General features: G+C 43.9%; 1 protein-coding gene across 24 annotated transcripts in view; it reads left to right on the plus strand.

Moving 5' to 3' along the window:
- The window catches only part of dmd (dystrophin), a 1604005-nt gene that overhangs the window by 1280781 nt on the left and 298996 nt on the right, over nucleotides 1–24228 (plus strand). For all 24 annotated transcript variants that reach the window (XR_011341867.1, XM_069890130.1, XM_069890120.1 and 21 more), the window contains one exon: nucleotides 8102–8256. Coding sequence is in view for 23 of the 24 variants with exons in the window: in XM_069890130.1 (XP_069746231.1) it covers nucleotides 8102–8256 (155 nt within the window). In the remaining variant the exon portion in view is untranslated. The remainder of the gene's footprint in view (nucleotides 1–8101; nucleotides 8257–24228) is intronic.

Here is a 24228-nt window from a genome sequence, read left to right on the forward strand (position 1 = left end):
AACACCCAACAGGGTCTTTTTACTACAGTTTCTTAATTCTACCCACAGGGATTCCACATTTTCTGATCCAATGTCTCCTCTTGCCAAAGATTTAATTCCATTTTTAACCAGCAGAACCACTCCCATCCATTTTACCTACTGTATATTCATTGATATTTAGTTCCCAGCTGTAGTCACCTTTTAGCAACAACTCAGTGATGGCCACAATGACGCACCTGCCAACTTCCAGCTGCGCTACGAGATCATCAACCTTATTTCTTATACAGTGGCCATTTAAATAAAGACCTTCACTGCTGTGTTCATCAGCCTTTTTAATTTTCTTTCCAAAGTACCTCATTAAATCCTTAAACTTTCACTTGTGATTTTTCCTGATTGCCTGCCTATCCTTCCTTACAATCTCACGACACAGTATATATCTATTTGTGCATTTTCTGCCCTATTCACTGTCCTCTCACTCTGGATCCCAATCCCCTGCCAAACTAGTTTAAACCCTCTCAACAGTTCTAGCTAGGTTATTAGTCCCCCTCCCATGTAGGTGCAATCCGTCCTTTTTTGTCCTCTTCCCCACTGGAAAGGCTGTCCTCATCATGACCATGGAGGAGCACTGTGTCTCCACTTCCTGCTCTCCCAGGTGCGCACCAGCAGCAGCGTTGCCATTACCACAGTTTTAGCAGCATCTTCACGTATGTCTGTACAAAGTGCTCTGTGCTTCACACCAGTAAATTCTCCAACACAAAATCATGACGTTAATTGCAACTACTTCACTCAATTCTGTCAGCGTCAGCCTGAGCACTGTAGGCCCGGAAGAGCTGGAAGCAGACACAGCGCCACTCTGCAGAGTTCATCGTTTGGCCCAAATGCCAGTGGCTACATCCTGCAATCTCATGGTCCATGTCCTACATTCGTAGCGGCCAAAAAGAGTTGCAGACTCAGCGGAAGCAGCAGACTGGCGCAGGGTACCTGCAATGGGGAGAACACCCCCACTCCTTTGACAAGAAGGCCCTAGAGGAGGGTCGGACGCACGGAGCCAGGATTCGTAGGGGTGCTGAGGGCAAGAAGGATTCCTGAATGGTTTCAGGCACTGAAGACTTGCTGATTGTGTCAGAGTTCAGGTTGCCGATGGATTGAACAGGGGTCTGTGTAGTTGCAGCGGCTACGAGAGCACTGGAGGCAAATCCACAGGCACTCAATTTTCTCTAACAGGACTCTCTTTTGCTATTCTTTATCTCTTGCCATAAGGAGCACCGGGCAATACTAATGATGACGCTTTGTCTACCTTACGACAGGCAGAAGGCTTTTTCTGTCATATTAAATGACAATAAAGGAATCTTGATTCCAGAGGATCAATTGTTCTGAGAACAGTGGTCTGAGAACTGAAACTCCAAGGAGGAGGTTTGACCAGTTTTCTGCCTTGAAATTTTTTATCCCCTCTTCCTTTCTTTCCACTGAATAATTCGTGAAGAGTTTCCCAACATTTTATCAGTATGGAAAAAAGTCTTTTCGAGCTGGAATGGTGTGGCACTTGGCCAATTTCTATGAACATGATAATTATTTGTTATTTTGTTCAGTGAAGTTCCTGCCACTCAAATTTAAAGGATTTTTCCAAAAAAAATCTGATATTTGATGGTGTGTTATACTTTGAAATGTGTCATTTCAATTGAAGACAGCAAGAAGCAATATTTAAAAGCATTGTAACAGGAATTCAGAGTGTTGCCCCTGGGCATGTCTGCATAAAGTGCAATATTTGGAGCTACTGAAACCTCTTGACATTTTCAGCTTTGGAAGTGGTACTTTTTAAATAGATCCCTTCCTGCTGTGGTAGCTTCAAGAACTTGCTGTGCTCCATTCTGATGTCTCTGAGCAATAAGAAGTGTGAGACGCTTAATGCATTCTTCACAGCAGCTTGGGTTATTTGGGAACCATACACTCAGAAACAGTGATGGACTAAACACAATGATAGGAATACGCAGAATACAAATGACTTAATCCACTTCACCAAATGGGGAAAATCTCTTCTTTTGACTCTTCTTTTGACTGATTTTTGTGATGACATTTGCAGAGTTTGGGCATGATTCGCCTTCATAAATCGAAGTGTTGAATATAGGAGTTAAATAGGAAAGTCTGCAGACATTGTGATTGCAGTGCAATACCCAAAAGTGCTGGAGAAACTCAGCAGGTCACACAGTGAATGCAGGAAATAAAAGAGAGCCAACATTTTCGGGTCTGGGCCTTTTGTCTCAGCATGAGCCAGAAGCAAACAGGTGCCTGAATGTGAAGATTGGGGGGGGGGGGGTGGGGGGGGTGGGGAAGAGAGGAAGGAAGGGAAGACTGTGCAGGGGGAGGAGACTAGGCCAAAAGGCAAGAGGTGAGAGGGCAGAAGAGCTGAAAAGTGATGGGAAGGTGATAGCACACTGAATGGAGAGGGGAAAGGATGTTGGACTGGAGGAAAGGAGATGGAAGGATAGGGAAAGAGAGATGGGGAGGGGCATAAAACACTGGGACCACTGAGTGGTCCCCATTATTGCAGTGGACAGAGTGCTCACTGAAATTATCTCTCAGTCTGCGTCTATCTGGTTTAGAGGAGGCCATCGGGGGAGCACCGAATGCAGTGGATGACCCCAGCAGATTCACAAGTGAAGTGTTGCTTAATTTGAAAGGGCTGATTGAGGCCCCGAATGGTGGTGAGGGAAGAGGTAAGTGTAGTATTTCTTGTGGTTACAGGGGTAGGTACTAAGGGGTCCATTAGTGGAAAGGGATGTGTGGATGAGGGAGTCCCACAGAAAGTGGAGAGGGGAAGATGTGAATGCTGGTGGAATCATGTCGTAGATGGCGGAAATAGGAGTGTGGGAGTTAGGAAGCCAAAGTTAGGGAGGGCTGATGAGGTAGCTAGGCAGAGCTTAAAAAAGAATTGATGAGGGCTAGAGGGGGCACGAGAAAATATTTGCAAGTACAATTAAAGAAAACCTGGTAATTCTACACATAGTGAAGAACAAAAGAATGATGGCAGCTAGGTTTGGACCGATTCGGGGATAAAGAGGGGATCCTAAATTAATACTTTGCTTCAGTGTTCACTAGGGATAGAGACCTTGGTGCATATGACATCAGTATAGAACAAGCTAATGTGTTGGACCATGTGGAACTTAAAGAGAACATGCTAGATATTCTTTAAACTATTAGGGCAGATAAGTCCCTGAGACCAGACGGGATATGCCCCAGATTACTGCAGGAAGTGAGAGAAGCAACCTGCTAGTGTGTTGGCAATGATCTTTGTGTCTGCTCTGGCCACGGGAGAAATACCGGAGGATTTGAGAATGGCATATGTAGTTCCCTTGTTTGAGAAAGGTAAGAGGTCGAAACTTGGGAATTATAGAGAGTGAGCTGTATGTCAACGATGGGCAAACTGCTGGAGAGGATTCTTCAGAACTGGATTTGAGTGTTTAGAGTCTTTGAGATGCAAGTGACTTTTAATAAATCAGTCTTCCAAATAAGTACCAGATTTGATGGCATATAGGACTGCTTCCTCCCCCCTCCCCCCCGACCCCAACAATTGTTTCCTTAAAAAATCATCTGGGTCCTATATGAAAAGGTGACAATTTGATGCCTCCATTTTGGGCATCGAAATACAAGCATAGTAGAGGCTTTCCTCTGCAAGATGGTGACAGTAGGAAAGTGCTCAAACTACTCACCCAGCTTCAAGAATCCCGCAGAGGTGCTGCATCTGTCCAGGAAGTGGGCCTGCAGCTTCGCGATTACCGTGCTTTCAGGAGTCACTACCGTTGCTCACTTCCCCCACTCGCTCAATCCCACTGCTTGATCTTTCCTACCTCCTGCTCCCTCGCTCTCTCCCTCAGCGCTTTGTTAGGTCTGCTTTGTTCATGAATGAGTGAGACAAACACCAGACTGAGTCGAAATCAGGGTTCTTTGTTCTTTATTACCAGATTGTAACACTTGCGACCAACAATGTTAGTCGGAGAATGCATTCTGCCGTTATCAGCAAAATGGTGATTTTTTATACCCTTGGATACGTGCTTAGAACATCATCATATCATTACTTGTCCAATGACTAAAACTGTTGCTATCCTTTCCCTGCTAGCTTCCTGCCTCTCAATCCATCAATGTCTCTCTTATCTTGTAAGTACAAGGATGCATTCACATCTTGTTACAGCCCTGTACAGGGTAACTCCTTACACATTCCCATCTCATGATGTTTTACCTTACAGCTTTGAGGAGAGCGCTGGGCCTTGATGGCCCCCTAGCAAATTGAATGAGGCGTGGTGGGCGGGTGGCAGTGAGCGAGTGGCCTGTCGAGCTCAGCTCAACAGTCTGCTCACTCACTGCCACCTGCCCCCGTGCCTCATTCATTCTGTTAGGGGAGCTTTGCTCGTCGAACAAAGGCTCGGTGTGGAGCCTGATCACCAAGGCCCAGCGCTCCCCTCAAAGCAAGCGATCTATCATATGCTCTCTGCGACAGTGGGCCTGGGCCTTGACTGTTCCCCTGGCTTCTCTCCCTCCTGCCCTCACATACCCGTGGGTCCTGGCGCACCTGTCAATCAATTGGCGTTTATACGGTGGTGGGGGGAGGGGGGAGGAAAGCAGCCTGAGCCTCAGCATGTGGCGGGTTGGAGGACATGTTGCTGCTGTTGCTCATGTGCGAGGAGGCTTTGGAATCTCACCCATGCAAGGCTGGAGGGCTTCCATCGAGATGAATGAAGGTAAATGCACTAAAACAAATTTTTCCTGAAATCTCATGCTAAAAATGGGGGGTTTCAATATGCTGAAACTGTCAATTGTCCAATTGCAAACTGTCACAGAATTTCATTCAAACAATTTCCAGTGCCATATTTCTCTGTCCATTTGTTTCAAATTATTATGTGATCATTTCAAACCAACAACTTGAGTTTTGATTTATGACTGAGGTCTTTTCTCCTATAATGAATGGCAAAAAATGGAAGTAACGCTGCAGTCACCATAGCAACTGGATCATGAAATTCGAAGCTGAGCTGTACAAGGTGTTTGTTTGTCACCAGTTGAGTATGCAATTAACAGTTGCCAATTGCAGCTGCTTGAAGTTTTACTTTGCTCATTGCTGCAGCCAGCTTGAACTGCAAACACCTTTGCATGCAATAAAATTTAAAAATCAGATTTATGTCAGCACTCTGACTTGTCGACTTGTGCAAAAAATATTTCCAGAGGATTCTCTTGTGTTCTCAAAAGCAGATGGGCAGAGTCATTCCCAATTAAAACTTAATTCTGTTAAGTGGAAGGTGATGCCTTTTGGGTGGACTAATGTGGGGAGGACACAGACAATAATCGATGAGGCCCTGAAGTTTATTGAGGATCGGAGGGATTTCATTGTGCAATTCCAAAGATTTCTGAAGAGACAACGCAAGTTGATAAAGTGGTGAAGAAGGCAAATAAGTTACTTAGCTTTGTTAACCAGGGTATGGAAAGTAAGAGCTGACAAGTTATGGAACCACTTTATAAAACTTTTGTTTGCCGCAGTTGAAGTGTGGACATGATTGCACAGGACAGGGTGCAGCACAAATCCATCAGGATGTTCCCTGGGATGGACTTCCTTTCACAGACTGGGTTTGTTTCTTCTGGAGCAGAGGAGTTTTGGTGGTGGTGGGGGTGGGGGGGGTGGGGGGGAGTGGGAGGAGGGGGATAAATTGGCAAATGGAGATATCCAAAACAAGGCCGGCAAAGATCTGATAGACATCTGTGCATACAGGGGTATCAAAAACTAAAGGTGTTTGGTGGAGGTAAGGAGTAAAAGGGGAGAACATTTTTTCACTGAGTGTGATTAGAATCTGGGCTTGTGAGTGAGTTGTGGATGCTGGCATCTAACAAGATTTAAGAAATATTTTGATGAACTCTTGGACCGTGTTGAAGGTGTTGATGAATGGGATAAGTATCTTGATGGTTGATGACCAGCATGGATGGTAGGCTGAAGGTCCTGTTATTGTGCAATGTATCTCGATGACTCTATCATTTAAATTTTATTTGCAGCACTGTAGAAGCCAATTCCGGCCATTTAAGCCCATACTGCCCAATTACACTAAAATCAGCCTGCAACCCCCGTACATTTTGGAGGATGGGAGGAAACCAGAGTACCCAGAAAAAAAAACCCATGCAGACTTGGGGAGAATCTACACACTCCTTACAGACAGTGCAGGATTCAAACCCAGGTCACTGCCGCAGTAATAGAGTCACGCTAACTATTGTCCTCATTGTTGGTCTCCTCTATCTCATCCTTTAAACCTTACAAACATTCAGCATCAAGAATTCATATGGGTATCAATCAACCTGAATCATTTGCTGTTCATTTGCTGGTATTTGAATAAGCGAATAACATTTAGGGGTCCAATGTTTACCTCTGCTGCCAGTTCTCATGAACCAGGCCAAAATGTGGATCAAACTGGTCACATTCCCAATCTGTACCTCTGAAAATATTGCTCAGTGCTGACAACTAGAAAGCAGATTATTTCCTTTGTTCAGAGTTCTGTGAACAGCTTTATCTTTCCCATAAGGCCACTCCATGATTTATGTTCTGTGCTTTTTGACTTGGAAACAGATGACAAATGGGAGAAAATATATTCTGTTTCCAATGTTATCATTCTAAACTGGGTTGCTGACAACATACGTAGTCGAACAAAGACAATGTCAACTGAATTCCAACTGTGAAGCAATGAGAAATAGACTTTGGTAAAAATACATGCTGCTATTTAAGAAGACATTTTGAAGAAATTCATTTTGTATGCTAAATGTGTAAAACTTCCACATTAACATTTGTGTTTAGTTTTGATTTTGAGTTGATTCTATACCATTTACATGACAGCGAAATTAAACTATTGAAGCCATATTTATATGTTTCATTTAGTCAAATTTGTGTAGTTTTTCAAAAAGGAAATTATGAATTGGTTTGTTAAATTCCGCACAGCCACAAAAAAACATGGGGACTGACACTGCAAGGTTAAATAGCATGTGCGTCAGGAGGTCATCGCCTTTTTTGATTGGGAAACGTGCATAGAGTGAGTTGCATTCACACCTATGACAACAACTTGTTTTATTGGTGAAATGGAAGTTGCTGGCAATGCTTCGATTTGTTGTCCATCCCTCATTGCCCTGAAGCAATAAAGAATAAATCACATTGGTGGACTATGGTCACATGTAGACCAGAGAGTGTAGGGAAAGCAGATTTCTTAGCATGAGGGTCAAGGAGAAATTGGTGTTACTGGAGATTACAGCGATGGGAAAGTGTGATACCAAGAACCAACATGAACCAGTGAGGATAGGGAGGAGAGGACAATGTGACCTGGTGCAGAATACCCTTGGATGAAGTTCGCAGAAGGCTAACCAGGGAGCTTAGAAGTGAGAAAAACATAGGTCTTTAATTGGCTTCGGGATTTCAAATTGGAATGTGCCTGGTACTGGAGGAAACAGCTCTTTGAAACTAACAATCAGGGACTTTCGTTGAGTGCACAGAAATGGGCACAATGGTGACAAAAACAGACTTATTTTGAAATAATTGGGAAGTAGCAGGTAATTATTTTCTGTAGAAAGCAGATTGAAATATCATTGAGATTTCATGTTGTCAACAATGAGCAGCTAGATGATAACAGCTGTGCCTTCAACAGCATTGCCCATGGAAATGAGTGAAATAAGCCTTATGATTGAGATAGATAACTTGCTGATCCAGTGACCACCACTTCCTTTCAGGTTCAATGCTTGGACTGAAGAAACATGCAGATGAACGGGCAGAAGAGCGTGTTGAATGTGAAATGGTTGGAAAGAGGGTTATTGTTGAATCCTGGCCTTGTAATTGCTGCAACATTCATACTACAGCATCAGAATACAATATCCTCAACACAATGGGAAAGCTGGAGCTCTGTTTATGACAGAATTTTCCCTTTTTTTTAAAAAAAAAATTGTGACAAAAGTAGCTTGCCTACAGAACTTTGTCCATTACACTCAGCTGGGGAGCACACATTCTCAATGGGAATTCAAATTGTAAATGGTGAAAGCAATTCCATGTCCTCACTTGTTTTCAGAACTTTCTTCCTGGACTATATTAGAACTATTGTTTTGTTCTGGTTTTCAGCAATTCATCAGGGAGCTGCAGCAGTGGCAGATAAATGTGGACGTAGCAAATGACCTTGCACACAAGCTTCTGCGAGATTACTCAAAGGATAATACCTCCAAGGTGGAAATGATGGCCGACAACATCAATGTTTCATGGGCAGCTGTTAAGAAAAGGTAATCTGCAGCAGCATCTCTGTTTTAGAAATTCCAAACATCAATATCAAGCTTTGCTTATCTTATGGGATGGGAGGAGGGAGCAGGTTGCAGATTCATTCTTCTACTGAAGACATATTTGGATTCTTGCAGCACTCAAAGACTCTTGTTTCAGCTCCTGCTGTGAATCAGAGAATTTATCAATTCAAAATGGGCTGTAACAGAGATTGCAATGCACAAGCATGCTGGAGAAGCTCAGCAGGTCACCCAGCATCCAGTGGAAGTAAAGGGTAGCCAATGTTTAGGGCCTGAGGCCTTCGTCAGGCCCAAAACATTGATTACCTTTTACTGCTGTGGATGCTGCAGGACCTGAGTTTCTCCAGCACTTTTGTGTTTTGCACTCAACCTCAGCATAGAACCATTGAAAATTACAGCACAGGACTACACACTGCAGCCCTTCTAGTCTGTGCCAAACTATATTTCTGCAGATGTTTTTGTTTGATGCCATGATGGAGATTGCAAATGAGTGTTTAAGGCCTTCGTTGCTTCAATAGGCTGCAGCTCAGCTGAATTGTTTCTTGTACTTGATCACACAACCACGGTTTCCAGGTCACTAGGAATTTTTGTCTGTTCATGAAATTGTTATCACTTTAACTGCAAGTCGAAGCCATTCAAAGCCTGGTGCCTGTGCCCAGAATATCCTGTTGAGACAGTAATTGGATGCCTTTTGTCATGCAAATACCTCCATCTTTTGCAATTTATGGGAGAAGGTAAAAGGCAATAAGCAGCCCAGCCTTAAATTGTGAGCAATGTGTTCAATTTCTTTAGTCCAGGGAATAGACTTGTTGAGATGCAGGAATTTTTCTGTAAGCAAAACACAGCAGGATGTATTTTTATCCATGTGTAAATTATAGGAAAAAGCAGCATGCTGAAGGGATACTGGTTCATAATTATTTCATAAAATAGTATTTCTTAATTTTGTCGACATAAGAAAGTATATCCTGGGAAGATAGTTTTCTGTCCCTGTAAATTGCCTAATATCTCAAATAGAATTCTTATGCAACCCACATGGACTATTTTAATGCAGGTATCAACACAAACTTTGTTGGTTTATAACAATGTCAGAAAAGAACATTAAATGGAGCTATTGATTGAGAGCAAGACTTGAGGAAATTAAGTCACTGCATAAAAACATCCCAAATTAAACCGCTGGCTGTCAGAAGTTGATAGCCAGTGAATGGAGTGACCACTCATAGAGCAGGTGTAGAATTTTGAGTTCAGAATGCGATAATTGCAGGCGCTTATGCCACCCCATCAAACTATGAGCCTGTGCTTCCGTAAAATAAACAGCTTCAACTATTTGTTTCGCAAAGACAGCAGTAGTTGAATGAGGTATCATTCTGTTTCCCTCGAGGTCTTGACAAAGGCCAAAATGTTGTTTTATCGTTTCCACTTATGGATGCTACATGGCCTGCTGTGTTCCTCCAGCTGTTCTTTGCGTGCTGAAACTTCAGCTGACTACTTGCTCCTGACATATCAACAGCTTAGCTGTCTCAAATTGCCAACCAGTACTTTTAATGTCAGAGAAAAATGTAAGGTTGCAAATGCTGGAATCTTGAGGGAGCAAAGAGAAGCTGGAGGGATGGCCACTCAACGTTTTGATTTTTGACCTTTTATTGATACTACTTTAGATATTGTGGAGTGGCATTTTTTCCAAATATCTCAAGATGTTTCCTGTGATTTGCTTTCAAATTCTTCATGTTTAACAGCAGTCTGCTGGGATAAACTCATCCTTCTGGTGGCATTGGATATTTACTTAATTGTCCTGTCTCATACCGACTGTGTTCCTATGATTCCAACTATGTCTGTAAAGTGCCTTGTCTTCTTCATACTTTGTTCTTTGACCTGCTGTCAATGTTCTTTTTTTCCCCTGATGAAAAACTAATTCCCAATCATACCAGGGCAGGTTTTAATTCTGAACAGCAAGACTTTTGAAATACTCTGAGAGCGAACAAGACCATATTCAGTGTTAACTTTGGGTATTCTGCCATCACTGTTGAAAACCGTCTCATTTTTTTGTAATATTTTATTGATCATTTTAAATATATTTAACAATCAGTAATCATACCAAATGCAAAACATCAAGAGAACTCTTCCTTCCACCCCCTACTCCCCTCTACATAAGTCCTATTAAACAGAGAAAGTACGCAGAAAAAGAAACACATTGTCAGTGTGGACAGAAAAACATAAGGCAATTTCTGTGAATTTAATTTGCGAATTAGTTTGTGATCTACCAACTGTGGTGAAGTTCCCCAGAAGACAAACCTCTGGGTCTACTGGGAAGGTGACTCCCGTGAAACCATTCCCATTTCATCCTAGTTTTAAACAGTACAATGCAAAAGGAGGCTATTTTGCCCATCATGTCCATGTCCACTCCAGGAGAGCAATCTCACAAGTCCCATAAACCTCCTCCTTGTTTGCCTGCACTAACCCAACATATTTTCACTCACATTTGCCTATCAGCTCCACTTTGATCATCTTTCGTCAGGAACTGATACTGAGGTAGAACTTACATTTCCCCAACTAACCATATCTGGCTGTTATGTGGGGATCATTCTACTGTTTGCAGCAGGCCCAATGCTATAAAGAAATCCAAATGTGAGAAAATGATGAACAGGGAAAGGGTTATCAGTCCGCATCCCTGCTTCTACTAAGATCCGATACCTTTTGGTTTGCTGGGTCTCCACATTCCCCACCTGAATCTACGTAATACCCAGGAGGAATCAAAAATAGAGTTGGCGGGAGGGGGGGGGGTGGAGGCGGAGGCGTGGGGGCGTGTGAAGTTACTTTCATAAGCCTGTTTCTCTTTCAGTGGTTCTTGGAACCTGAGCACCACTGGTTAAGGCCAGGATTTATTGCCAGCCTTAATTATCCGTAATGAGGTGGCAGTGAGCAGATCTCCTGGTGAAATGGCACTAAGTATTGCACGGTTCCAGGATTTCAGATTTATTGTCAGAGTACATACATGACATCACATACAACCCTGAGATTCCTTTTTCCTTCGTGTGCAGCAGAATTTCCACTAATTGGTTGTGCAAAAAATAAACTGTAAACAGCGTAAACATGTAAACAAATAAAAGAACAGTAAACAGATCACGAATTTAAATAAACTGTGCAATACAGAAAGAACAAAAATAAAATGAATTAAGTGGTCAAGAAAGAGTCCTTAAATGAGTCTCTGATTGAGTTTGTCACTGAGGAGTCTGATGGTGGAGGGGTAACAGCTGTTCCTGAACCTGGTGGTGCGAGTCTTGTGGCACCTATACATCTTTCATGATGACAGCAACGAGAACAGCTGGGTCGTGTGGGTCTTTGATGATTGCTGCTGCTTTCCGACAGCAGCGTTCCCTGTAGATGTACTCAATAGTGTGATGTCCTGGGCTGTGTCCACTACCTTTTGGAGAGCTTTATGCTCAGTGTTCCCATACCAGACCATGATGCAGCCGGTCAGCACACTTTCTGCCACACCTCTGTTGAAATTAGCCAGGGTTTCTGAAGTCAAACAAAACCTCTGCAAATTCCTGAGGAAGTAGAGGCACTGACGTGCGTTCTTCATGATGCCATTGGTGTGTTGGGTCCAAGTAAGATCCTCCAAGATGGTGATTCCCAAGAATTTAAATTTGCACACTCTCTCCATCTCTGATCCCCCAATGATCACTGGATTGTATACCTCTGGCTTTCCTTTCCTGAAGTCAACAATCAGCTCCTTAATTTTGGTGAGATTGAGTGCAAGGTTGTTATTGGTGCACCATTCAGTCAAGTTTTCAATCTCCCTCCTGTATGCTGACTCATTCCCTTCCTTTATACAACCCACTACCGTGGTATTGTCAGAAAATTTGTAGATGGTGTTATTGTTGTACCGAGCTGCACAGTCATAGGAGAAAAGTGAGTAGAGCAGGGGGCTAAGAACGCAGCCCTGTTGTGCTCCAGTACTAATGGAGATTGTGGAGGAGAATTTGTTGCCAATCTTCACTGATTGTGGTCTGGAGGTAAGGAAATCCATGATCCAATTACACAGTGGGATGTTAACTCCTAGATCTTGGAGTTTGCTGATCATTTTTGAGGGGATGATGGTATTAAGTGCTGAATTGTGGTCGATAAAGAGCATCCTGCTGTCCAGGAGTTCCAGGGCTTTGTTTAGAGCCAGTGAGATGGCTGTTTCCACGATAGGCAAACTGGAAAGTATCTCTGTCACCGCTCAGACAGGAACTGATCTGCTTCATCACCAGCCTTTCAAAGCACTTCATCACTGGTCGATAGTCATTAAGACAGGTTACCACACTCTTCTTGATTGACGCCTGTTTGAAACAGGTGGGTACCACACCCTGCTGGAGCGAAATATTTGAATCAAGTAACAATAAAGGACACTTATTGTGTTTCCAAGTTGGGATGGATTTTGTGAGAAGGTAGGTTTCTGAAAATAGATCATTCTGAACTCAGAGCAGAGCTTTGGAGTAACTCTCTTGTGGCTCAAAAGGATCAGAAACCAATTGCATTACTTATTTGCCAAACCTAGGTTCTTTTTCAATCTTTTTATTAAACATATTATAAGTAAACAATACATGAGGAGATTAGAATCCAGAATAAAATAGTAAAAAACAGAAACATCAATATATTGCAATACACAATACAATGTATAACATTATAACATATTGAACAACATTATCCCTTTCTCCTCAATTTGGAATATTTGGCTAACCTAGGGTGTTCGAGCTTGAGATATTCTTGCTATGAGATACTCAAGGGTTCTGAAAGACAAATAATTTAGCCACTCAGTTATCATTGGAATTGAGGTTTAAAAAAGTCCAAAAGGAAACTTTATTCACAATAAATTACTGTAAATATTTGTGTATAATGTGACCGCCCCACCCCCCCTTTTTTGAGGGGGAAAAGTTTTACCCCCCCGTGTATAATACGACCCACCCCCCTCACCCGCCTGAGTCGCGCTGGTGTCTCTCCGCTCACCCGCTCTCCCACCTCTCCAGCCTCCTGAGTCGTGCTCGCGTCTCTCTGCTCGCCTGGCCTCCTGAATTGCGCTCGTGTCTTTCCGCTCGCCAGCCTGCCCAGCCCCCTGAGTTGCGCTTGCGTCTCTCCGCTTGCCCGCCTGCCTGGCCTCCTGAGTCGCGCTCATGTCTCTCCACTCGCCCGGCTGGCCGCCCGAGTCGCGCTGCTGATTACTGATTGCCTAGTCGGCCATCCAAGTCGCACTGCCGACTAACACTCACCCGCTCGCCTGCAGAAAAAAAATTTAAATTTTACTCTCGTGTATAATGCGACCCCCCCCCTCCTCTATTTTTGAGGGGGAAAATTTTTCACATTATACATGAATATTTATGGTATTTGCAAATAAGAAAACCATTGAAAGTCTCTTCACATCCTTAGCGTCATAGCCATATAGATCATCAATGTACCTTGTTACATTCATTCTCTATTTAGAACTCTTGACACCACTGTAGCACCTTGTCATTACTCACCCCACCCCCTTCCCTGTTGTTAGAGGACTTCCACTCAGTCGCAACCCCTCAATGCCGAGTAACGGAAGGACTATAGAGTATGGTCCTTCTCCACAGTGCTCTTGCGTTGGTTGCACCAAGCCTTAGTACATTCCTCAATGTGATTTTTGAAGCCTGGAATGTGTCAGCCTGCAGCATTCCCTCACCGACATCTAAGTGTGCTGAAAAATCAGCAAGTTCGGGGCAGACCAAAGAACTCCTTACACCAAAATGATAATCTTCCAGCAGCTCTGAATGTGTGTCTCTACATGCATCCCCTGGAATAGCCTGTAAATTGGAGAGTCCTCTGTCACGCTTCTGTTGGGAATGAACCTTGACAAGGACCCTTGCGTCCTTGTCCATACACTCATAGCAAATCCACATTCTGTAAAGAAGTGGGTGATTGTCGCCACCCCTCCACAGTTATCTTGGGGGCAACGTGCATTGTGGGTGATATTTCTGGATTGACTGAGAGGGCTCCTCACACTGCCAGCCAGGTCAAGTCGTGATGGAGGTAAATTGCTGATTACTTCCTTGAAATAAAAATAGGTTGCTGAATGCCAGTGTGTCTGCAGTTTTTAAGAAGAGGTCATGTGTTCCTCATTATTTGTCACACTCATCTTGGTCTGAATTGATGCTATTTCAAGTGTGGCAAATTAAATCAAAGTTGAGATCTTGAATCTCACATGCACGACAATTACCTTGTCCGCAGGAATTTTTTTTGCACATATCTTTTAGTTGCATCAGGATGCAAGAATTCATTTCATTTGTTAAACTTTTTTGTGCCATGAAAGGCTAATTTTCTCATGTTTTAATAATGTTGGCACATTTCTGCCTCTGAAGTGAGTTGTGGTGTTTGTCAGCACAAGTGAATTAGTATCTTACTCTGCCCATAACATGAAAAAAATTGCAATTCTCAGTGGACTAAGTTTCTACCCAACTAATTTGTTTTTGTCGAAGGTAATAGTTTTGCACTTAAATGGTTATTTGTAACTGGAATTTGTATTTGTGTTCCCAGGGCTGTTAACTGACACCAATTTGGTTTATTTATGCAGTACTATTTCATGTGAATTATTTTGTTTGACTTTTGAGAGAGAACTCATTTATTTTCGAACAATCATTTTATTTCAAATATGCAAATTTGTTTAGAACTCTCACTGAATTAATTGTGTCTATCAGTAACAAGTCAAAAATATGTCCATTAAAATCATAGAAAATTGTGCTGCTTTTAATTTGTTAATTCACTACTGGAGAGGGTTTTGGACTTTTTCTGCAAGATAAACGTCGTTTTGATGTCTTTTCATACCCACCCTAATTTATTCTTGTTCACTCGAGTGCAGATAAACCAACAGTAAAAGAGGTTCCATGATTTAATTGACAGAAGATCTTTCTCGTGATCTATTTTGGCAGGAATTTCCATTTAACAAAGCAGCATCTTTTTTTGTGCATTTCTTATTTCCATCCATTCCTTTTTCACTTAAACCTAGAAACTCAGTCATGCAGATGGGGAAAGGTCAGCGATTACTTTGAGATACTTTCCAGGAATTGTTATGTAAGAGGCCACAATTTCTCATATGCTTAAATTATCCTTAAATATAACCTTACAATCCTTGGATTTTTATTTTGAGCACACAGTATTTTTTTGCGTACAATTGCAGGCATCTCTGCACAACTTAGAGTTAAACAAGAAAATCTGTGGGGTGCTGGGGTCAAATGAAATGCACAAATATGCTGGAAATCTCAGCAGCTCATGCAGCACCCATGAGAAGTTTCAGACCTGAGCCCTTCATCAGGAAGGCCTTCCTGTGGATGCTGCGTGACCTGCTGAGTTTCTCCAGCACATTTGTGAATTGTATGTGCACAGATACAATTCACAGTAGCAATCATTTTGTGAGATTTTTTTTACAAGCAGCTTAACATTTACTGAACAAGGATCCCCCCTGACATCTTTGCCATATGTGGACAAAGGGAATGAACATTCTGCCAGTGGTGCAGGTTGTTGGCTGAAGCATCCTCAGGTCCTTCCTTTCTCTCCCAACCAATAGATCCAATTGGCCATCTGCACTTGCACTTCCTAGTTATTACCTTCCTGGTGTAGTCTATCCCTGCAGTCATGTAACCTGCTCAATTATTGCTTGAAGCATCCCTTAGCTGAGCAAAACCATGCTCTGGTCAAGACTACTGCAGATCTGAAATGTTGCAGCTTCTACCAAGTGCTACAGAAGATGTTGGTGATCACGTGAGGCAAACTTTATTCTCTCTTAGCACCAGGCAGGTGGCTGATGGCTAACTTCAGAGAGAAACCATGTCTATTGCTTCAGTTGTATTCCTGCACAAATGGTAGAAATGTAAATCATAGCTGATCTTGAGTCAGAACTAAAATGCCAGTGGCTCTAAGAATTAAGTGCTTTGTTTGCAGCCGTGTTCTCTGGTTCATTGGCACCTGGTATCGTTCAGGATCTCTGCATGACAGGACCATTAACGCTCCTGCTTGCAGTGTGAGCACTGCCCCCTTCAGTTTTGGGCTGGGGCATCATTTAATGAGTATCAATGGATGCACTTTGTCTGTGCGTCACCCAATAGGTTCAGACGTTAAGAAGTTGTCCATGAAATGCAAATTATACATTTTAGTACTAGTATGGTTTCATTTACATGCTTGTGAGATTGGAATGTGTGCAACTGCTGCTTCTGGCAGCTTCCCCCTCCATCTCCCACCCAACTACTACCATTAAACAGATGGTACAAAATCTTGTTCATCCGATCCCAAATCCAAAGAGAACCACTCTGATTTGACTCCGTACAGACTATGGAAATTCCTCTCCTACAACCCAGCACCCCTGATATTTAAGTCATTGGTGAACTTTTGAACTGTGTTTACAGTTGACCAGAATGATAGAAATGAGGGAATGAGATGAAGCCCACAAAGTCCTTTGGCCTTTCCTTGTGTATAAGTTTTTGCCAAATTCTGTTCCATTGGATTTTTGGCAATATCAGGATTCTTCTGAGATTAGCATTCTGGAGATTGCCTGCTTGTTTCCCTGCATGCTCCTTGACATGAAAAACATAGCCTTAATCAAGTGTAAGGAAAACCCATTACATCACTGTGCATCCCAGTGATGTCACGTCTGTTTCCTCATGTATATGGGAGATGGTCTCCAACATGTCTTTGGGAATGCACTGCACATCTACCTGGTGGCACAGATGTGACAACCACAGATATTTGTCAGACAGGGATAGACAATACCTCGATACTAGAAGGTATTTTATCATGGTTTGATTTATGCTTTTAACAGCTGAAGGAGGAGTATACAAGGAGTTGCGAGAGGATATGAGATCACATTGATGAGCTCATTAGAGGTGACCATCTTCCACATATCTGGCAACGATTACGTTATGATTCTGAAACATTACTTTTCTATCTCCAAATTATTAACAATCACAAGTAATGTGCATTCTCAGACTCAACTCACACCTGTTGCAGCAACTATAAAATGAAACATTGATTTCCAAGTTTGCAGTAATTTATATTAATAAATCCATAAATTTTGAATGCAGCAGAGTGAGTTGATAAAGAATTAGACAAAAAAAACAGAAAGACAACTGAAGGAAATTTTACATTGCTTGAGAACATTATTCCAGAGATCTAAATTGGAAGGCCTCTCCTTTATTTTAGCCAGTTGATCCAAGGCAACAGTTTTTGTTGAAGCACAAGAGGGTTGTGTGCAGGAATTATGATCAACTCATTTGTTTTAGGGAACCACAAATGACGGGGAACACTCATTATACATCTCCCCACTTTAAATAATTCACAATGGTTGGGAAAATAAATTGCATATGATAGAGTCAAGCATGACAGAGATTGTTCTGGTCTTTTCATGGCCTCTCATTAATGTTCCTGGGACACAGTTATAGTGCAGAAGCATAGAGCTCATTAAGCTTTGATCATTCAGATCAAGGCGATCTCTATAACTACCATTAACCAATAAAGTTTTCACCCGACATATCTTGAAAGGGAAATCCTGTCTCAGATGAACAACTTGGCAAAATCATGTTCCATAAGTTACTTCAGAAAGGACTTTTGTATTTGATCAGTTATGTGCTCAAAACAACAGACAGGTGTGACCATTGTATTGTTTAGCTTCCAGACTCATGTAAATCAAAGCAGAGTTATTGTGATCTTGTGTCACCATTTAGAAAATTTATTTCTCCTCTTCTTCTTTCTTTTTTCTTTTTTCCTGCTAACTACCTGATCTGATCATTAAGTATGCCCAGATTCTGAGAGGGAATATATGTGAGGGGTGGCATCATTTGCCAGACAGCTGAGCTTGCCCACAGAAGAAATATTCTTGTACCCAAACCCATGATCAAGCTGTAAACAGGTCATCTGTTCTTAAGTTCATAGCATGGAGTCTATTTGCAAGTTTTGAGTGTTAAGATTATGCACCCAAGTTTTAACGTGACCAATTTTTCACCCATATCCGCATCGCTATGTGGTTGAGCATCATTGAGTATGGTGCATTGTTCTAATGGAGGAATCAACACACAGCTGTCTCAGGAAGATTTTGATGCATAGCCATGTATGGTTTGTAAAATTGTGATGCAACAACACCCTGAATAGCTTCACATGTGTGAAGACTGGAACGGCACAACTGCCAGTGTGTTCGACTTTCTGATAAAAATCAGGAATTCTGAACTCTCAAAACATCAACCCTTGAAACAAGTTGACGCTGTTTCTCATGGTATAGTTTGCAGTTTCTCAAATGTTGACTTCATGATTTACCCTTTGCTCTGAACATGCCAAAAGATGGAGTAGTACACAGAAGGGTCCAGGTGCACTTCTCAGTCGCCACCAGCAGTTGGTCAGTGACTAAACAAAAACTCAGGAAAAGTTAAGTTGGCCATGGTGATGCTGGGAGATGACAAGAATTGAAGGGCAAGTGCCAAGGTCTCCTTAAAAAGTCCAAGCCACTGTCCATAACATGCTCTTATGGTCCACAGGTAAGGTGAAAGACAAAATTGAGCAGAAGGGCTGGGTATCAGGCTACTGAGGCTTATTGGCATCCTGGGTCTCAACTCCTGTCTGAAAAAGGTGGCACCTCCAACTTTTCATGAATAGTAACTGAAGTTTGTCATAGAATGTAGAACAGTACAGAAGGGCTGGTTCTTTAGCCCAACTCTTTGCAGACGATGCCGCTTTAGTTGCCCATTCAGAGCCAGCTCTTCAGCGCTTGACGTCCTGCTTTGCGGAAACTGCCAAAATGTTTGGCCTGGAAGTCAGCCTGAAGAAAACTGAGGTCCCCCATCAGCCAGCTCCCCACCATGACTACCAGCACCCCCACATCTCCATCGGGCACACAAAACTCAAAACGGTCAACCAGTTTACCTATCTCGGCTGCACCATTTCATCAGATGCAAGGATCGACAATGAGATAGACAACAGACTCGCCAAGGCAAATAGCGCCTTTGGAAGACTACACAAAAGAGTCTGGAAAAACAACCAACTGAAAAACCTCACAAAGATAAGCGTTATCAGAGCCGTTGTCATACCCACACTCCTGTTCGGCTCCGAATCATGGGTCCTCTACTGGCACCACCTACGGCTCCTAGAACGCTTCCACCAGCGTTGTCTCCGCTCCATCCTCAACATCCATTGGAGCGCTTTCATCCCTAACGTCGAAGTACTCGAGATGGCAGAGGTCGACAGCATCGAGTCCACGCTGCTGAAGATCCAGCTGCGCTGGATGGGTCACGTCTCCAGAATGGAGGACCATCGCCTTCCCAAGATCGTGTTATATGGCGAGCTCTCCACTGGCCACCGTGACAGAGGTGCAGCAAAGAAAAGGTACAAGGACTGCCTAAAGAAATCTCTTGGTGCCTGCCACATTGACCACCGCCAGTGTGCTGATAACGCCTCAAACCGTGCATCTTGGCGCCTCACAGTTTGGCGGGCAGCAACCTCCTTTGAAGAGGACCGCAGAGCCCACCTCACTGACAAAAGGCAAAGGAGGAAAAACCCAACACCCAACCCCAACCAACCAATTTTCCCCTGCAACCACTGCAACCGTGTCTGCCTGTCCCGCATCGGACTTGTCAGCCACAAACGAGCCTGCAGCTGACGTGGACTTTTTACCCCCTCCATAAATCTTCATCCGCGAAGCCAAGCCAAAGAAAGATATCTACAACTCCCTGTATGTGTAAAAAAAAAGAAAAATCTTACCCCACACATCTCCTTTAAATTTTTACTACTGTACCGCAATCAATTACTGTAAACAATCATGAAGCGAGTGATTAAAGGCTTTAATATCCAGAAAGATTGGGCGTGTCTCTACATGCTGCTGGCCCAGATCCAAGGATGAATGGAGTGATGAGCCAAGGGCTATATGCCTTTATTGGGAATCTATGGGGAGGAGTTAAAGGGTGGGAGACAGGCCTGCCTGTAAATCTAGTGAGGTCACTCCTGTACTACTGTGTTCCACCACACCCCCATCACCTTAATTCTTGCTGTTAATCTCTAGGCCCTTTCAGGTGGCCTGAACACCCCCTTGAAAAGCCGAATAATCTCCCCCCTTGTGACATACTCACTTAAATGTGGCAGAAGTGCCTCCAAGGCGCCAATACCATCCCTCTGGGAGTGGTAATTGGAAGAGCGCCACTCTCCGCCGATGCACCTGAATGTGCAGCCACTATGGGCGGCAGCCTGGGGGCAGGCTGATGACTCCATCAGCCAGAGACCCATTTCCCCGCTACCTGACTGCCTCCCGCCCCGCTGCCTGACAGCCTCCGTGGGAGGGGTGACCGGCAGGGGGATGTCAGGGCAGGGGTGAGGGCCATCACAGGCCGGCTGGCTGCTCCTGCATTGGGGCCACTCTCTGCTGCTCAAAACACGGCATAGCAAAGGCAGTCTTCCCTACCCATAATTCCCCATACACCTGGAACAGTTGTGGGAAACACAGACCAATCTATGCTGCGTATTTAGAATGGGTGGCACTGCGACACCAGTGCCCTGCCTCCATCAGATCCGGAGGTGCTACAAGGCACCTCTGGAGATGAATAGGCCCTTTCAGGTGGACCAGGCAACACTGCAGCATCCTTTTAGGGCTGCTACCTGAAAGGTACGTTAGCAGTTTTATATATCACCGGCCTCAGGGCAGAGGGTCCACCTGAAAGGGCCTAATGTGATTCTGTAATGTTATCCAAGCCTGCTGACTGTTTCCACTCCGTAAATGGTTATATGATGAAAGTCAATGTTACCCTTTACCTTTTCAGAATGAGAATTTATTGTCATGAGCACATCACAAAATTTGTTGTTTTGTGGCAGCATCACAGTACAAACATTCACATGAGCCGCCTTACAAAAAAGGAATAAAAGCAGTGCAGGAAAAGTCAAAGGAAGCCAGCGTCTTTGGTTGATTGATCATTCAGGAATTTGGTGGCAGCAGGGAAGAAGCTGTCCTTGTGCCACAGAGTGCTCGTCTTTAGGCTCCTGTACCTTTTTTCCTGATGGTAGCAGAGGTGTTTATCAAAGGATACAGCAGAATTTTGATCAATTACTGACGTGGACAGAGTAATAGCAGATGGTGTTGATCAGAGTACTATGAGGTAACACACTTTGGAAGATCAAATGGCAGAAGAAACTATAAATGAATGGTAGGCTCTTAAGAGCCTTGATGTGTCAAGGGCTTCAGAAACATAGGTTTCTGAAAATGGTCACTTAGGTAGATGGTAAAGAAGCTGTGCTTACCTTCATTGAGTTGAAGAATAAAGAAGTCCTATTACATTGGCATAAAATCTTGGTCAGGCTCCCCTTGCAGAACTGGGTTAAATCTTGGCAACCATACAACAGGAAGGATCTGAAGATCTATACCCAAGGTTGGGGGCAGCAGCCATGAGGGGTTGCAGACTCCAGGGGAGCTGAGGACTGGTACAGGGCACCAGAAAATGGGGAGGACATCTCCTGTCTGAGAAGGAGAAGCAGAGGAGACAACCCACAGGACGGTGACTCCAGCGACGGACCAGTGAGGGGCTCTGCAGCTGAAAGACCCACGCATGCGGAGGGCTGCTGGCGACTCAAGGCGAGGAACCCATGGAGACTGCTCCAGCCAGATGGCATTTATATCGATTTCTCTGCTCTCTACTAAACCTGCTTGCCTTTTCTTTCTCCTCTCCCTTTCCTGTCTTTCCAGTTCTCCGCTCCCTTCCCCCTCCACCCACCCAGCCATCCCTCCTCCCCATCATTGTTGCTCTCCCCTCCCTCCTTTCTCCACCTATCCTCTCCTGCCTTTGCCACCCCCTTCCCCTCATCTTTTTGTTCGGACACCTGCTGGCATTCTCTCTTACCTTGATGAAGGGCTCATAAAGGACACTGTTTGACCTGCTAAGCTTCTCCAGCATTTAGTGTTTTTAATATCGCAATAAGATTGGGACCAAGGAAAGCTGCCTCAGGACCTTTGTGATGCCATCATCGTCACCCTGTACAAAAACAAAGGCGAGAAATCAGACTGCTCAAACTACAGGGGAATCACGCTGCTCTCCATTGCAGGCAAAATCTTCGCTAGTTTTCTCCTAAATAGAATAATACCTAGTGTCGCCGAAAATGTTCTCCCAGAATCACAGTGCGGCTTTCGCGCAAACAGAGGAACTACTGACATGGTCTTTGCCCTCAGACAGCTCCAAGAAAAGTGCAGAGAATAAAACAAAGGACTCTACATCACCTTTGTTGACCACACCAAAGCCTTTGACACCGTGAGCAGGAAAGGGCTTTGGCAAATACTAGAGCGCCTCGGATGCCCCCTCAAGTTCCTCAACATGGTTATCCAACTGCACGAAAGCCAACAAAATCAGGTCCAGTCTGAGAAGTAATTGTCTACGGCCACTCACTGGCTTCTCCCACACAGCCAATGTTTTTGAATATTTTAATATGAGATTTCACAACCAAAGTACAGAGTACCTATGGATAGATGTTAAAATTCGCAAAGATACACTACACTTAAAATCACCAATGCCTGAAGAGGGCGCACAAAATCAGTGAACCGGTGCGGACTCGAAAGGCCAACATGGCCTGTTTCCGCTCCGTAAATGGTTATATGGTTATATGGGTCAGAAACAGCAATGAGCTCTCCGAACCCTTCTCCATTGACAACGGCGTGAAGCAAGGCTGCGTCCTCGCACCAACCCTCTTTACTATCTTCTTCAGCATGATGCTGAAACAAGCTAATAAAGACCTAAACAATGAAGACGCTGTTTACATCCAGTACCGCACGGATGGCAGTCTCTTCAATCTGAGGCGCCTGCAAGCTCACACCAAGACACAAGAGCAACTTGTCCGAGAACTACTCTTTGCAGACGATGCCGCTTTAGTTGCCCTTTCAGAGCCAGCTCTCCAGCGCATGATGTCCTGTTTTGCGGAAACTGCCAAAATGTTTGGCCTGGAAGTCAGCCTGAAGAAAACTGAGGTCCTCCATCAGCCAGCTCCCCACCACGACCACCAGCAGCCCCACATCTCCATCGGGCACACTGAACTCAAAATGGTCAACCAGTTTACCTACCTCGGCTGCACTATTTCATTTGATGCAAGGATCGACAAAGGGATAGACAACAGATTCGCCAAGACAAATAGCGCCTTTGGAAGACTACACAAAATAGTCTGGAAAAACAACCACCTGAAGAAACACACAAAGATCAGTGTGTACAGAGCCGTTGTCATACCCACACTCCTGTTCGGCTCCGAATCATGGGTCCTCTACTGGCATCACCTACGGCTCCTAGAACGCTTCCATCAGCGCTGTCTCCGCTCCATCCTCAACATTTATTGGAATGACTTCATCACCAACATCGAAGTACTCGAGCTGGCAGAGTCCGCAAGCATCGAATCCATGCTGCTGAAGACCCAACTGCGCTGGGTGGGTCACGTCTCCAGAATGGAGGACTATCGCCTTCCCAAGATCGTGTTCTATGGCGAGCTCTCCACTAGCCACCGAGACAGAAGTGCACCAAAGAAGAGGCACAAGGACTGCTTAAAGAAATCTCTTGATGCCTGCCACATTGACCACCACCAGTGGGCTGATATCGCCTCCAACCGTGCATCTTGGCACCTCACAGTTCGGCGGGCAGCAACCTCCTTTGAAGAAGACTGCAGAGCCCACCTCACTGACAAAAGACAAAGGAGGAAAAACCCAACACCCAACCCCAACCAACCAATTTTCCCTTGCAACTGCTGCAACCATGGCTGCCTGTCCCGCATCGGACTTGTCAGTCACCAACAAGCCTGCAGCAGACGTGGACATACCTCTCCATAAATCTTCGTCCGCGAAGCCAAGCCAAAGAAAAGAAGATTATCTCCGCAATCTGGATTGACAGTCAAATATCACATTTACCATTTTCATTCAGAAACCGCCCTTTGACCAAAAGGGCTTGATTTGCAAATCTCTAATGTGATATAGTT

Source organism: Narcine bancroftii, chromosome 7 (genome assembly GCF_036971445.1).
Source record: "Narcine bancroftii isolate sNarBan1 chromosome 7, sNarBan1.hap1, whole genome shotgun sequence".
NCBI lineage: Eukaryota > Metazoa > Chordata > Chondrichthyes > Torpediniformes > Narcinidae > Narcine > Narcine bancroftii.